General features: G+C 34.6%; 3 protein-coding genes across 3 annotated transcripts; all 3 read left to right on the top strand.

Annotated features, from left to right (window-relative positions):
• Window positions 1-1633: 1633 nt before the first annotated feature.
• LOC132169872 (F-box/kelch-repeat protein At3g06240-like) lies at window positions 1634-2752 on the top strand. The gene has a single exon (XM_059580823.1). It carries the CDS (start codon window positions 1634-1636, stop codon window positions 2750-2752), a length of 1119 nt encoding a protein of 372 aa, XP_059436806.1.
• A 5194-nt stretch (window positions 2753-7946) lies between these two features.
• Window positions 7947-9416, top strand: LOC132171889 (F-box/kelch-repeat protein At3g23880-like). Its single transcript, XM_059583302.1, has one exon. It carries the CDS (start codon window positions 8024-8026, stop codon window positions 9119-9121), a length of 1098 nt encoding a protein of 365 aa, XP_059439285.1. The 5' UTR covers window positions 7947-8023; the 3' UTR covers window positions 9122-9416.
• A 3163-nt stretch (window positions 9417-12579) lies between these two features.
• Window positions 12580-13698, top strand: LOC132169871 (F-box/kelch-repeat protein At3g06240-like). Its single transcript, XM_059580822.1, has one exon. It carries the CDS (start codon window positions 12580-12582, stop codon window positions 13696-13698), a length of 1119 nt encoding a protein of 372 aa, XP_059436805.1.
• Window positions 13699-14999: the final 1301 nt, after the last annotated feature.

The following is a 14999-nucleotide window of genomic DNA, read 5'->3' as shown; positions in this document are numbered from 1 at the left end:
CTAAGTCACCCACATGGCTTAAGTATAATTTTAACCATTTGTATATAAACTCTTGGACACTCTCTTTTTATTAGCCAGTTTTCAAGAGTGAGTTTGTTCTATCTAAGGTTTGTATTATTTGATATCAAAGTCAAGTTCCATGTCGAGTATGAGATTAAACGTAGTTCGTCGAATATGGGATTAAATGCGTTTTGGCTTTGTGGTCGACAAGAGTATATATACACTTAGTTAAGATTTTACTTAAGCCATGTGAGACACATGGAATCGTAACAAAAATAGTAATTAAATATTGAGAAAAGTATAATTTAGCCCCCCAAACTATCGGCTATTTTCATTTTAGCTCTCTAATGTTCAAAAAGTGATAAAATAGCCTCCCAACCTACCAACCAGTTGCAATTTGACTACTCTGTTAGTCATTACCGTCAAATAGGTTGCAAAATTCAATACTACGTCGTTTTGGCAAGGTTAAGTTATTAAAATACCATTTTGGAAAAAAAAATAATTAAAAAATGCTTTTATGGATAAAGCATTTTTTTTTTCAATTTAAGATTTGGAAGCTCGTGGAAGAATGACAAAGTTAAGGGAAGGAAACCGAACGGAAACTAATAATAGGTCAATTATGGGATTGCAAAGTCTATCAAGACTCTCAAAGATGTTGTATTGAATACTAAATGTTATTCGTCTCTCTCTCTATCCTTAAAATGTGTTATCTTTTATGTAAGTTCCAGCAACTTTTGGCGCTTGAAACTTTCATTGTGTTTAGACTTTTTGGAGCTGTTTTCATCTTTAATTTCTCAAATACAAAATAAGATTTCAAACAACAACTGTATTGTTTTCTTTTATGTTGAGGTTCAATTTAGATTCGATGGTGTTCTTGTAGTAATTTACCAGGTGTGACATATCGGTATGGAAATAAAATGTGTTGATTTTGATTAAACATTAGAATGAGTTAAAAAAATATTGTTCAAAAAATAAAAATAAATGAGTTAAAAAAAATATAAAAAAAATTAAAAAAAAAAAAAGCAAATAAAATGTAAATTAAACTAGATTAAGCAAGTGAAGTAGTCGTGTTGAGTAAAACTTGACTAGGATACATCCAATTTTCGGCTGCTCATATTTAGGAAAAAATTTCTTTCAATGGTCTCATGTAAGTTTACAAAATCAATTCAATATATATATATAATTGGCAAGTTTGCCGATTTATGCAAATAATGACAATGCCCTTACAAATGAAGATATCCAAATCTTGAATTGAAATGAGAAGAGATTTAAGATTATCCAAATCCCAATAGCCCAAATAAAAGAAAATAAAGACAATAAAATTTTCATTTATAATTAGTATTACCTACGAGTCCTCTTCATAGTGATAGTTTTAAAGGGTCAAATTCGTCAATTTTCTGGGTAAATAAAACAATCTCGTCGTAGCCCAACAAGATGACCCACTATCCATGCTTGCTACAGCATTCTTGAAGATGGAAAACCGCGATAACATTGAATAGTCGACGGCAACACGTGGCCTTCATTCAGCAATGCTTCATAAACCCTACCCCAATCTAGGATTTCACTTTACTTTCCCAAAAGAAACTCTTTCAGACATTTGCTCTCTAACCAAGCAACAGAGAAGTAGCCATTGATGGCCAAGGATTTGCCTGCAGACTTGGTGGCCCAGATTCTGGTATGGCTTCCGGTGGTCTCTCTCTTAAGATGCAAGTGCGTCTCCAAATCCTGGTACGCTCTTATTACTCACCAAAGCTTCATAAGAAAACACCTCCTACACAACAACAACAGCAGCAACACTCTCCTTCTCCTCAATACGTTCAATTTTACCACCCTAGATTTCGTTTTATCCACTATTTCTTATGAAACACTCCAATTATCCCTTACACAACCTGCACATCCATGGAGTTTTTGGAACATCAAGAAGGGTATGATTAGTGTTGCGGGTTCTTGCAATGGTCTCGTTTGTCTCCACGCTTCATCATCTGAATTCGAAGTTGTTATATGGAATCCTGCAACTAGAGAAACAAAGGTTGTCCCCAAATCAAACCTGCCCCGCCTCCTCCCCGCTGGCTATAAGACCATAATTGATTCTTTCCAATTTGGTTTTGATGCCAAAACTAATGACTACAAGATAATCAACCTTATTAGGCCCTTTGACGTCGACGTCGCGGCTAGATCATTCCGAAGTGGAGGGATTATCCAAAGTGAGGTATACAGCTTAAGTGCCGATTCTTGGAGAACATGTGATAGCCCCCTGTGTTGTACTGGTGAGCTTAAGATCGATGGCTTGAACACATACATCAATGGGATGGCTTCTTGGTCGGCATCTGTTGGTTGGGAGGGTGTCTTGTCATTTGACATGAGCGACGAGGTATTCCTAAAAACACCAGTGCCAGATGATGTTTTGAATAATTGTAATAGACACTTTTTCTTGTTGAAGGAATCGATTGCTATGGCAGTTGGTATCGTGGTTGATTATCTTATGTGGTTTGATATATGGTTATTGCTTGAAGTTGGTGTGAAGGACTCCTGGACTAGACTTTTCTCTATTGGACCGTTTCCAGATTATATTGAGCGACCATTAGGATTCTGGAAGAGTGGCATCATGTTCTTTGAAAATCTTGACGGACAGATGGTCTTGTATGACCCCTCAACCAAAGAAATGACAAATCTCCCAATTCAGGGAGAAACAGACGTGTCGCAATTGGTTACTTACATGGAGACCCTAGTTTCTGTTAATGGGAGGAAATGAATTTGAAAAGCAGAACAGTTGTTGACAATGCTTGAGGGCCATCTTTCTATATCTGCTCCAAGCGTGTTTCAAGCCGCATATATGTGTTATGATAATATTTTCTGCTTATTATTGTCAAATGATGCCTTTCTCAAAAATTTATACTTTTTTGGAGCAATAGTGAGAGAATTTTGAGATTAAAGGAGTACAAGGGTTCTGCTGATGATATTTCTTTTACATTTCATGTGGAATTATTTTTTCATTCTTCCATATGTTTAGTATTTCTTGTGTTTGTTTTTTGATATTTCTTTCCTTCTATTTCATGGCAATTTACTCTTGAAGAGGTTTTGGCACTTAGATGTGGTTGATCGGGTCATTGGACATAGTTTTCAAACTTGAGCTCTTTGATTAGAGGTCAGATGTGATAAAAAAAATGTCATAGCACATTAGGGCTGGTCAATGTTTTTGAGTACTTCCCCAATTTTCATAAATTCCAATGCCTAAAAGTATCTTGGCTTATTAATGATGGGGTTTATTTAGAGTCATATATTGGAAATTTTAAATTTCATTAAAAAATAAATTAAAAAAAAAAAAAAGCTTCTGACTAGTTCTACTAATAGAAATTTTTTGTTGTGAACTGTATGAAGTAAAAGTTGATAAGGGTTGTTAATCTTTTAAATCACTATAGATGTTTTAAGTGTAATAGGTAATGCATGTTGCCGTAATACGTGGTTCAGCTGGTTGAAATCACATAAACTTTTTCAAGGTTTATTCTCAAGTCCTCATGCCAATAAGTTGGCTAAGTTTCAAAAACCACCCCTAGGTAAAACACTGTTTATCACTTTAAGACCATAGGTATGTGGATTTTCTGGAATCACTAAGGAATAGGTAAATGGGATGTTATTACCCTATTATGATATATTTGTTCTCCTACACCTAATTTGCCTTGTTGCTTATTGAAATAATCGTCAATCTCCGAATTACTCCTTGGTTGAAGAAACCTATAGTTCATTGGCTGGCATTTTATCAGTGTTGGACATCAGCAGGCATGGATTAAGATCCTGTTTTACTAATATCAGTGTGACCATGAGACCATTAGAATTGATTGTATCTCATTTTCTACTATATAAGGTATTTAGTTGGAATTTATTATATTCTTTTCTGGTATATTCCATCATTGCATTTGCATGCAACTTGTAACTTTCTTCCTCTTTTTGGTGGAAGTTTCTTGAACTTACACATGATGTTTTATTTTTTTCTTTCTCTTCAAACTCTGGAATAATACTCTGTTTCCCAGCATGCCTTTTCCTTGTGTTACTTCCCACTTCCAAAATTGGCATTAATCCATCCGTTTCTTGCCATCTCTTTCACTTCTCTCCCTGTTTCTGCTTGGTTGTAGAATGAATTTGGAACAGAGAGAAGTAAAAGCTTCTGGGTATGTCAGGGAAGAGAGAGATGAATTACTTAATTTACATCAGTTTAAGCTTCTAAAAGCATTGAGAAATGAGTGGAAAACTTTGACGTTTGATGGTTTTTTTTGGAAATAAATTCAACTAATACTCCGATGGAGATGAAAAAACTAAGGCTCCGTTTGTTTCACCGTAAAATGATTTACAACAAATATTTTTCATATTTTCGGGCGTTTAGCGCGACGTAAAGTAATAGTCAACGAAAAATCCTTTCCCTTTGACTAAAAATCCTTCATTAATTTTGGGAAAATGGTTTACTGTTTTAAAAATCGTAAACCAATTTCCCTAGCCCCCTCGTGCTCAGCCCGACACTTGTCTCTCCACTTTTCTCACGCATTTCCTCTATCTCACAGCTTTCTCTCTCAAGCTCGTTAACTCGTCCAATCCCCATCTTCAGGCCGTGCTCTTATCTTCTCTTTCTCAGCTAGCATAGATCTAGAGCTTCTCTCTCTCTCGTCTCTCTTCAACTTCTCAAAGACTGCATCTCAAGATCTATCTTTCGGCGTGCATCTAAGGTACTTTTTCTTGACCTGTTGGGTTGGATTGAAAAATTATTGTGCTCTGTTACCTTTTTTTGGCCTGTTGGGTTGGATTGGAAAATAATTGTACTATGTTGAGATGGGTTGTTTGGTGTTTGCTTGGCCTCCATGGTGAAAAATCAAAACTAGTGTGTGAGGTTTGTGGGGATTTGGCGTGAGTTTTTGTTTGGTTTTAGGATTTGTGGTGCTTGTTTTACATGTTTCCGCTTTGTATTCTCTGTTGATTTGCTTGTCTTCTTTGCTTGGACTGATATGGGAAATATTTTGAAGATTTTTATTTGGTTACCATTGTAAACTTTGGAGATTGCTTGGAGAATTTAACTGGGTTGGTTTTTTTAGCTTTAGATACGATTTTGGATTTACGGGTTTTCTCTAAGCTGTGAGTTTTCCTGTATCCTTGTCTGTGGGCAGTTTGAGGTGCTTCTCTTGGAGGTAAAGATTCAAGATTTGGATCTCTCACTTGATATATATATATATATATATATATATATATAGATAGCAGGAATTCAATATATATATATATATATAGCAGGAATTCAATATATATATATATTGAATTCCTGCTATCTGTACGTGCTTTAAGTATAATTGTGCCTGTGGATTTGAATTAAGGAAGTCATTTTTGTTTGTCTTTAAGTACTTTTACCTATGTTCAACCTGTTTGTGTATATGAAAGTTAAAGAAAGATGAAAAAAGGAAAAGAAGAGTGATGAAGCTATATGCCTATAACTAAACATTATTCTACTGTCACCAAAGAATCTGCTGAGCCAATGCATTACAGAATAAACTGTCAAGGAAGACAACATTGTCTTCTACACCCAGAAAACAGAGACCAAGTGAATATTGTCTTCTACAATCCGGTGCTAGTGTTGTTAGATAATTAGTTAGATAATTAGAGGAACAAGTCTAAATCCAAGTCTAATTTAATACTTTGTTTTACAGAGATTAAATAAGACTTGGTTGTGTGAAATAGATCAATCCCTGTTATAAATGGTTGTGTGAGAAATATAATAATTTTTCTCCTAACCTGTCCTCTAAGCCTTTCTGAGTTCTGCTGCCTAAGTTTCTCTTCCTTTTTTTTCCATCTAAAGTTCCATTGTTATCTTCTATCGCTTGGATGGTTCCTTTAGGTTTCCTTTTCTATCTAACAGTTCCCCTTCTTGGGACAACCAGCATCATTGTGCCCAAATTTGTCATCAATAGAAGATCAAGCTAGCTTCCATTCAGTAGGCATTTCTGCATTTGATCACCACCATATCAGATAGTTGTACACCCATATCTATTTCTACACATTGACTTGCATCTGAAAATCTCTCTCCTGTTGCAGTCAATTGATCTGTAAATGAGGGGTTGCAATTAGGATAACAAATTTACTCGGTGATCTAGCTGATAGGAGATTAAACCTTGAATTCCATAATTTATTCTAAGTAGCAAATGGCTTTTACCAAATGACCACGATTACTATTTCAGTAACTCCTGTCTAGTTGCAATCTTTAGATATTTTTCAATTTGTTGTGACAGAGAAAACAATTTGACATACATGTATATATATGTGTGTATATTTCAAGTTTTCATCAAGTAACAAATCTTTCAAAGTCAATAGAACATTTTCTTAACAGTTATAGGTTTCCTAAAGGTCAACTTTAATATTTGAATTTTATTCAAATAAAACAGAATTATGTTCAATTAAGAGTACCTATATTGATATATTTTAATTACACATAATTTTTAGTTTGATTTTTTAAATTATTGTATATTAGTATTTTTTATGTTGCGAATAAAAATTGCATTTTATAGGTTAATATGATTAAATGAAAATATAAGTTTTTTTGTGATTTTCCGTGCGCGCGCCAAACGCCGGAAAATGTTTTCATCGTAAAACATTTTCTTGTAAAATGACTTACGTGAACTCCAAAACAAACAGAGTCTAATACTCCAAAGAAAAAGAAAAAGAAAAAGAAAAAAAAAAAAAAAAACTAAAATTGATTTTCTTATTATTTAAATGTAGCCTTATGAAACACGTGTCATTGTCATGCTAAGGATTCATAAAAAAGAGTAATTTTATAGGGTAAAGATATTCACCACGCCTGGCGTGCATCAACAGTGATGCACGCCAGGCACAAAATTTTATTTTATTATTATTTTATTATTTTAATTTTTTTGAAAAAAAAAAAAAAAAAATTTTGTGCCTGGCGTGCTTCACTGTTGAAGCACGCCAGGCGTACTCCCAATCACGACTCAATTTTATATATTCTCATTTTATCCGCTTTTTATCCCCCAAAAGTGGTCTGAGACTCTTAAAAAAAAATTTTATTTTTATACACCAAATGTTACAAGAGATAACGTCACATTAACTTTAAAAAGATAATATATGAATAAAATGATAATATATAGTATTGCTCTTCATAGAAATGTGAATACCAATCTTACAAACAAACGATTTCTTACGGCAAGACTTGATGATAAAAGTAAAAATAATATTAAGCTATTTGCTCCAACTTTTTTATTTGAAAGTCCCTGTACCACATATGGACACTTGAACCAAATAAATAATGAAAGAATAATCATTTTGAGCGTGTAAATTAATGAATTATTCCAACAAATTTACTGCAAGAAGGGATAGAGATTTCCTTCAAACTGGATTGAAAAAAATTCTTCAAACCTAATCTATAAAAAATGACATATGTCCTTTAACCGTGTGAAAATTATAAGTTTTTTTAATAGCAGGGACAATATTGAAATAAATTATATTAAAAACTCATGTGCATCTCACATGCTATTAGAAAAAAAGACACTTGTCATTTTCATAGAATAGGTTGAAGAAATTTCCTCCAACCTAGTTTGGATATATAAATTTTTTTTTTCTATGTCAATTATGGAAGGACGAAAAGTCTATTAATAGTCTCAAAGATGTTGGATTGAATGAGCTATTGAAGAGTAATTTTACTTTCTCTATTAATTAAACCATGTTTATTCAAAAACAAAAACGAGTACGTGTATATATATTTATATATATAAAAACAATAATTCAACACAATAATTGTTTAGCATTTGCAGAACATTTCAGTCGTGGGAGTCGCACGCTCGCACAGTTTGTTGAGCATTCTTGTGGGCTGCGGCTTTGAATTGGGCAGGGCCTAACTCGGGGTAAGTCAAAAGCCTGGCATTGACACACAAACACAACTAAAACCCACGATCCTTCAGAAACTTGGAATACCAACAGACGCTCAACTATCCTTCAGAAACCCCCAATTCCATTTCCACTTCCCCAAAAGCTGCTGTTGATGGCCAAGGAATTGCCTGAAGATTTGGTGACAGAGATTTTGCTGTGTCTTCCGGTCGCCTCTGTATTGCGATGCAAATGCGTCTGCAAATCCTGGTACGCTCTCATTACTCATCAAAAATTCGTAGCAAAACACATCCTACACAACAAGAAGAACAGCAACACCCTCCTCCTCGTTAAAATGCGCGATGAAATCACCAAAAATGATGTTGTATCGACGCTTTCTTATGAAACGCTCCAAGTATTACATTCACAACCTCTACCTCCCCCGTTTATTGTCTTGGGTTCTTGCAATGGTCTTGTTTGTCTCCACGATGACTATGCATTGCGTGTTGTTTTATGGAACCCTGCAACTAAAGAAACAAAGGTTGTACCCAAATCAAACCTACCCCACTTCATCTCCGCTTTCCATAAACTCGGCGTTGATGGTATCGGATTTGGTTTCGATGCGAAAACTAATGACTACAAGATAATCAATCTTCTTACTATCTATGAATCTCACTCAAGGGGAAAGATGGCCCAAAGTGAGGTATATAGCTTAAATGCCGATTCTTGGAGAAAAGTTGATCCTCCCCCGTTTTCTATATCTCCTGTTTATAGCTCTGTTAGAGGTATGAATACATACACCAATGGGATGGCTTCTTTGGAGGCATATGGTGATAATAGGGGGAATCTTTTGTCATTTGACATGAGCAACGAGGTATTCCTAAAAACACCGAAGCCAGATGATGTTTTCTTGGATGAATTTTCAGATTGGACAGATATTTTCGTGTTGAATGAATCGATCGCTCTCGTAGTTCTCGTCTGGGATAAAGGAATGTCGGAGATTTGCTATGATATATGGTTGTTACTTGAAGTTGATGTTAAGGACTCATGGACTAAGCTTTTCAGTATTGGACCGTTTACAGATTTTAAACAACCCCGACCTTTAGGATTTTGGAAGAATGACGCAGTGCTCTTTGAAAATCTTGACGGACAAATGGTCTTGTATGACCCCTCAACCAAAGAAATGACTAATCTCCCAATTCATGGAGAAACATACTCGTTGCAATTGGTTACTTACATGGAGACCCTAGTTTCTGTTAATGGGAGGAAATGAATTTGAAAAGCAGAACAGTTGTTGACAATGCTTGAGGGCTATCTTTCTATATCTGCTCCAAGCGTGTTTCAAGCCGCATATGTGTTGTGATAATATTTTCTGCTTATGATTGTCAAATGATGTCTTTCCCAAAAATTTATACTCTTTTGGAGCAATAGTGAGAGAATTTTGAGATTAAAGGAGTACAAGGGTTCTGCAGATGATATTTCTTTTACATTTCATGTGGAATTTTGTTTTCATTCTTCGATATGTTTAGTATTTCTTATGCTTATCTTTTGATATTTCCTTCCTTCTATTTCATAGCAATTTACTCTTGAAGAGGTTTTGGTACGTAGATGTGGTTGATGAGGTCATTGGACATAGTTTTCAAAATTGAGCTCTTTGATTAGAGGTCAGATGTGATTATAAAAATGACATAGCATTAGGCCTGGTCAATGTTTTTGAGCACTTCCCCAATTTTCATAAAATCCAATGCCTAAAAGTATCTTGGCTTATTAATGATGGCATTTATTTAGAGTTATATATTGGAAATTTTAAATTTTCTACCTTGTTCTACTAACAGAAGATTTTGGTTATGAACTGTTTGAAGTAAAAGTTGATAAGAGTTGTTAATCTTTTAAATCACTATAGATGTTTTAAGTGTGGGTGAAGCTAAACGGCACGCTGACGTGCCATGCATGCCAGCAAATTTTTTTTTTTTTTTAATATTTTTAATTAAAATAATAATAATAATAATTTTAGCTGGCGTGCGTCGCACGCCAGCGTGCTGTGTATCACGACCCTTTAAGTGTAATAGGTAATGTGTGTTGCCGTAAAAGGTGGTTCAGCTGGTTGAAATCACATAAACTTTTTCTTCTCAAGTCCTCATGGCAATAATTTGGCTAAGTTTCAAAAATACTCTTGGGTAAAACACTGTTTATCACTTTAAGACCTTAGGTATGTGGATTTTCGGGAATAGGTAATGGGATGTTGTTACCATATTTGCTAACCCTTGTTACTATAAGATGATTAAAATCTTTGCATTCAATGTGCTGTACATCAATAGAAGCTAGAAACAATGGGTTTCCAGGTTAAAAGGCAAAAGGTTTCTAATAGTCTTGGATTCTAGAGCATTTTCTTTTTGGTTGGTGAACATTTAACTTCCATTACAAGCTTGCCAGAGGTTATTTAGATATTATAGATATGATTCTAGCATTCTGAGTAATTCTTTATGATTTTTCTTTCTAGTTTGGCATACTTTTTTTTTTTTTTTTTTTTTTTTTTATAACGTAGGAGAACTTTACTCAAATTAATTGCAGGTCGTAAACGCATATTGTACATCAATCCTCACCGTTAATCAAACTCCTACGGGTAACTGACCCCACCCGTCAGAACCAGTTACCAGATAACCCAGAAGCTATCACCTCTGACGGACTAAGCAGTTTATCCTCATACCCAGGAGGCATACTAGGTTGGCATACTAATAACAGTTTGGATTATCTTGCTTGAAAGTATGTGAAATAAAATAACAACTTTGTTATGCTAAACTTAAAAAATGATTCTGCTAAGCTCATCTTTGTAGAGTGTTAGCCTCCGTCAGTTTGATGTCAGTTTTAGAGGATTCTTAAAATCTTGTAAGTGTGACTTTTAAGATATATATTAAGTCATTCTTGTTTGTTTTTTTCTGTGCAAGAGGCCTTTATTATGTGAATCCTAGTTTGTACAAAAATCTCTTGCATTGTGGTGGAAATTGTAGATTCCTGTTTGTTTTCTTGATAGCTAAATTAATGTTCCATCCTTTCTCTTGCATTTTCTTTCTTTGGTATGACAGGAAAATATTATGAACCTAAGTCACCCACATGGCTTAAGTATAATTTTAACCATTTGTATATAAACTCTTGGACACTCTCTTTTTATCAGCCAGTTTTCAAGAGTGAGTTTGTTCTATCTAAGGTTTGTATTATTTGATATCAAAGTCAAGTTCCATGTCGAGTATGAGATTAAACGTAGTTCGTCGAATATGGGATTAAATGCGTTTTGGCTTTGTGGTCGACAAGAGTATATATACACTTAGTTAAGATTTTACTTAAGCCATGTGAGACACATGGAATCGTAACAAAAATAGTAATTAAATATTGAGAAAAGTATAATTTAGCCCCCCAAACTATCGGCTATTTTCATTTTAGCTCTCTAATGTTCAAAAAGTGATAAAATAGCCTCCCAACCTACCAACCAGTTGCAATTTGACTACTCTGTTAGTCATTACCGTCAAATAGGTTGCAAAATTCAATACTACGTCGTTTTGGCAAGGTTAAGTTATTAAAATACCATTTTGGAAAAAAAAATAATTAAAAAATGCTTTTATGGATAAAGCATTTTTTTTTTCAATTTAAGATTTGGAAGCTCGTGGAAGAATGACAAAGTTAAGGGAAGGAAACCGAACGGAAACTAATAATAGGTCAATTATGGGATTGCAAAGTCTATCAAGACTCTCAAAGATGTTGTATTGAATACTAAATGTTATTCGTCTCTCTCTCTATCCTTAAAATGTGTTATCTTTTATGTAAGTTCCAGCAACTTTTGGCGCTTGAAACTTTCATTGTGTTTAGACTTTTTGGAGCTGTTTTCATCTTTAATTTCTCAAATACAAAATAAGATTTCAAACAACAACTGTATTGTTTTCTTTTATGTTGAGGTTCAATTTAGATTCGATGGTGTTCTTGTAGTAATTTACCAGGTGTGACATATCGGTATGGAAATAAAATGTGTTGATTTTGATTAAACATTAGAATGAGTTAAAAAAATATTGTTCAAAAAATAAAAATAAATGAGTTAAAAAAAATATAAAAAAAATTAAAAAAAAAAAAAGCAAATAAAATGTAAATTAAACTAGATTAAGCAAGTGAAGTAGTCGTGTTGAGTAAAACTTGACTAGGATACATCCAATTTTCGGCTGCTCATATTTAGGAAAAAATTTCTTTCAATGGTCTCATGTAAGTTTACAAAATCAATTCAATATATATATATAATTGGCAAGTTTGCCGATTTATGCAAATAATGACAATGCCCTTACAAATGAAGATATCCAAATCTTGAATTGAAATGAGAAGAGATTTAAGATTATCCAAATCCCAATAGCCCAAATAAAAGAAAATAAAGACAATAAAATTTTCATTTATAATTAGTATTACCTACGAGTCCTCTTCATAGTGATAGTTTTAAAGGGTCAAATTCGTCAATTTTCTGGGTAAATAAAACAATCTCGTCGTAGCCCAACAAGATGACCCACTATCCATGCTTGCTACAGCATTCTTGAAGATGGAAAACCGCGATAACATTGAATAGTCGACGGCAACACGTGGCCTTCATTCAGCAATGCTTCATAAACCCTACCCCAATCTAGGATTTCACTTTACTTTCCCAAAAGAAACTCTTTCAGACATTTGCTCTCTAACCAAGCAACAGAGAAGTAGCCATTGATGGCCAAGGATTTGCCTGCAGACTTGGTGGCCCAGATTCTGGTATGGCTTCCGGTGGTCTCTCTCTTAAGATGCAAGTGCGTCTCCAAATCCTGGTACGCTCTTATTACTCACCAAAGCTTCATAAGAAAACACCTCCTACACAACAACAACAGCAGCAACACTCTCCTTCTCCTCAATACGTTCAATTTTACCACCCTAGATTTCGTTTTATCCACTATTTCTTATGAAACACTCCAATTATCCCTTACACAACCTGCACATCCATGGAGTTTTTGGAACATCAAGAAGGGTATGATTAGTGTTGCGGGTTCTTGCAATGGTCTCGTTTGTCTCCACGCTTCATCATCTGAATTCGAAGTTGTTATATGGAATCCTGCAACTAGAGAAACAAAGGTTGTCCCCAAATCAAACCTGCCCCGCCTCCTCCCCGCTGGCTATAAGACCATAATTGATTCTTTCCAATTTGGTTTTGATGCCAAAACTAATGACTACAAGATAATCAACCTTATTAGGCCCTTTGACGTCGACGTCGCGGCTAGATCATTCCGAAGTGGAGGGATTATCCAAAGTGAGGTATACAGCTTAAGTGCCGATTCTTGGAGAACATGTGATAGCCCCCTGTGTTGTACTGGTGAGCTTAAGATCGATGGCTTGAACACATACATCAATGGGATGGCTTCTTGGTCGGCATCTGTTGGTTGGGAGGGTGTCTTGTCATTTGACATGAGCGACGAGGTATTCCTAAAAACACCAGTGCCAGATGATGTTTTGAATAATTGTAATAGACACTTTTTCTTGTTGAAGGAATCGATTGCTATGGCAGTTGGTATCGTGGTTGATTATCTTATGTGGTTTGATATATGGTTATTGCTTGAAGTTGGTGTGAAGGACTCCTGGACTAGACTTTTCTCTATTGGACCGTTTCCAGATTATATTGAGCGACCATTAGGATTCTGGAAGAGTGGCATCATGTTCTTTGAAAATCTTGACGGACAGATGGTCTTGTATGACCCCTCAACCAAAGAAATGACAAATCTCCCAATTCAGGGAGAAACAGACGTGTCGCAATTGGTTACTTACATGGAGACCCTAGTTTCTGTTAATGGGAGGAAATGAATTTGAAAAGCAGAACAGTTGTTGACAATGCTTGAGGGCCATCTTTCTATATCTGCTCCAAGCGTGTTTCAAGCCGCATATATGTGTTATGATAATATTTTCTGCTTATTATTGTCAAATGATGCCTTTCTCAAAAATTTATACTTTTTTGGAGCAATAGTGAGAGAATTTTGAGATTAAAGGAGTACAAGGGTTCTGCTGATGATATTTCTTTTACATTTCATGTGGAATTATTTTTTCATTCTTCCATATGTTTAGTATTTCTTGTGTTTGTTTTTTGATATTTCTTTCCTTCTATTTCATGGCAATTTACTCTTGAAGAGGTTTTGGCACTTAGATGTGGTTGATCGGGTCATTGGACATAGTTTTCAAACTTGAGCTCTTTGATTAGAGGTCAGATGTGATAAAAAAAATGTCATAGCACATTAGGGCTGGTCAATGTTTTTGAGTACTTCCCCAATTTTCATAAATTCCAATGCCTAAAAGTATCTTGGCTTATTAATGATGGGGTTTATTTAGAGTCATATATTGGAAATTTTAAATTTCATTAAAAAATAAATTAAAAAAAAAAAAAAGCTTCTGACTAGTTCTACTAATAGAAATTTTTTGTTGTGAACTGTATGAAGTAAAAGTTGATAAGGGTTGTTAATCTTTTAAATCACTATAGATGTTTTAAGTGTAATAGGTAATGCATGTTGCCGTAATACGTGGTTCAGCTGGTTGAAATCACATAAACTTTTTCAAGGTTTATTCTCAAGTCCTCATGCCAATAAGTTGGCTAAGTTTCAAAAACCACCCCTAGGTAAAACACTGTTTATCACTTTAAGACCATAGGTATGTGGATTTTCTGGAATCACTAAGGAATAGGTAAATGGGATGTTATTACCCTATTATGATATATTTGTTCTCCTACACCTAATTTGCCTTGTTGCTTATTGAAATAATCGTCAATCTCCGAATTACTCCTTGGTTGAAGAAACCTATAGTTCATTGGCTGGCATTTTATCAGTGTTGGACATCAGCAGGCATGGATTAAGATCCTGTTTTACTAATATCAGTGTGACCATGAGACCATTAGAATTGATTGTATCTCATTTTCTACTATATAAGGTATTTAGTTGGAATTTATTATATTCTTTTCTGGTATATTCCATCATTGCATTTGCATGCAACTTGTAACTTTCTTCCTCTTTTTGGTGGAAGTTTCTTGAACTTACACATGATGTTTTATTTTTTTCTTTCTCTTCAAACTCTGGAATAATACTCTGTTTCCCAGCATGCCTTTTCCTTGTGTTACTTCC

The sequence above is a fragment of the Corylus avellana genome, chromosome ca2 (assembly GCF_901000735.1).
Source record: "Corylus avellana chromosome ca2, CavTom2PMs-1.0".
In the NCBI taxonomy this organism is placed as follows: domain Eukaryota; kingdom Viridiplantae; phylum Streptophyta; class Magnoliopsida; order Fagales; family Betulaceae; genus Corylus; species Corylus avellana.
This window is presented reverse-complemented; position numbering and strand designations above follow the sequence as displayed.

Coding starts and splice junctions, on each gene's coding strand:
- LOC132169872 (XM_059580823.1), top strand. CDS start 1,634: ATGGCCAAGGATTTGCCTGCAGACTTGGTGGCCCAGATTCTGGTATGG.
- LOC132171889 (XM_059583302.1), top strand. CDS start 8,024: ATGGCCAAGGAATTGCCTGAAGATTTGGTGACAGAGATTTTGCTGTGT.
- LOC132169871 (XM_059580822.1), top strand. CDS start 12,580: ATGGCCAAGGATTTGCCTGCAGACTTGGTGGCCCAGATTCTGGTATGG.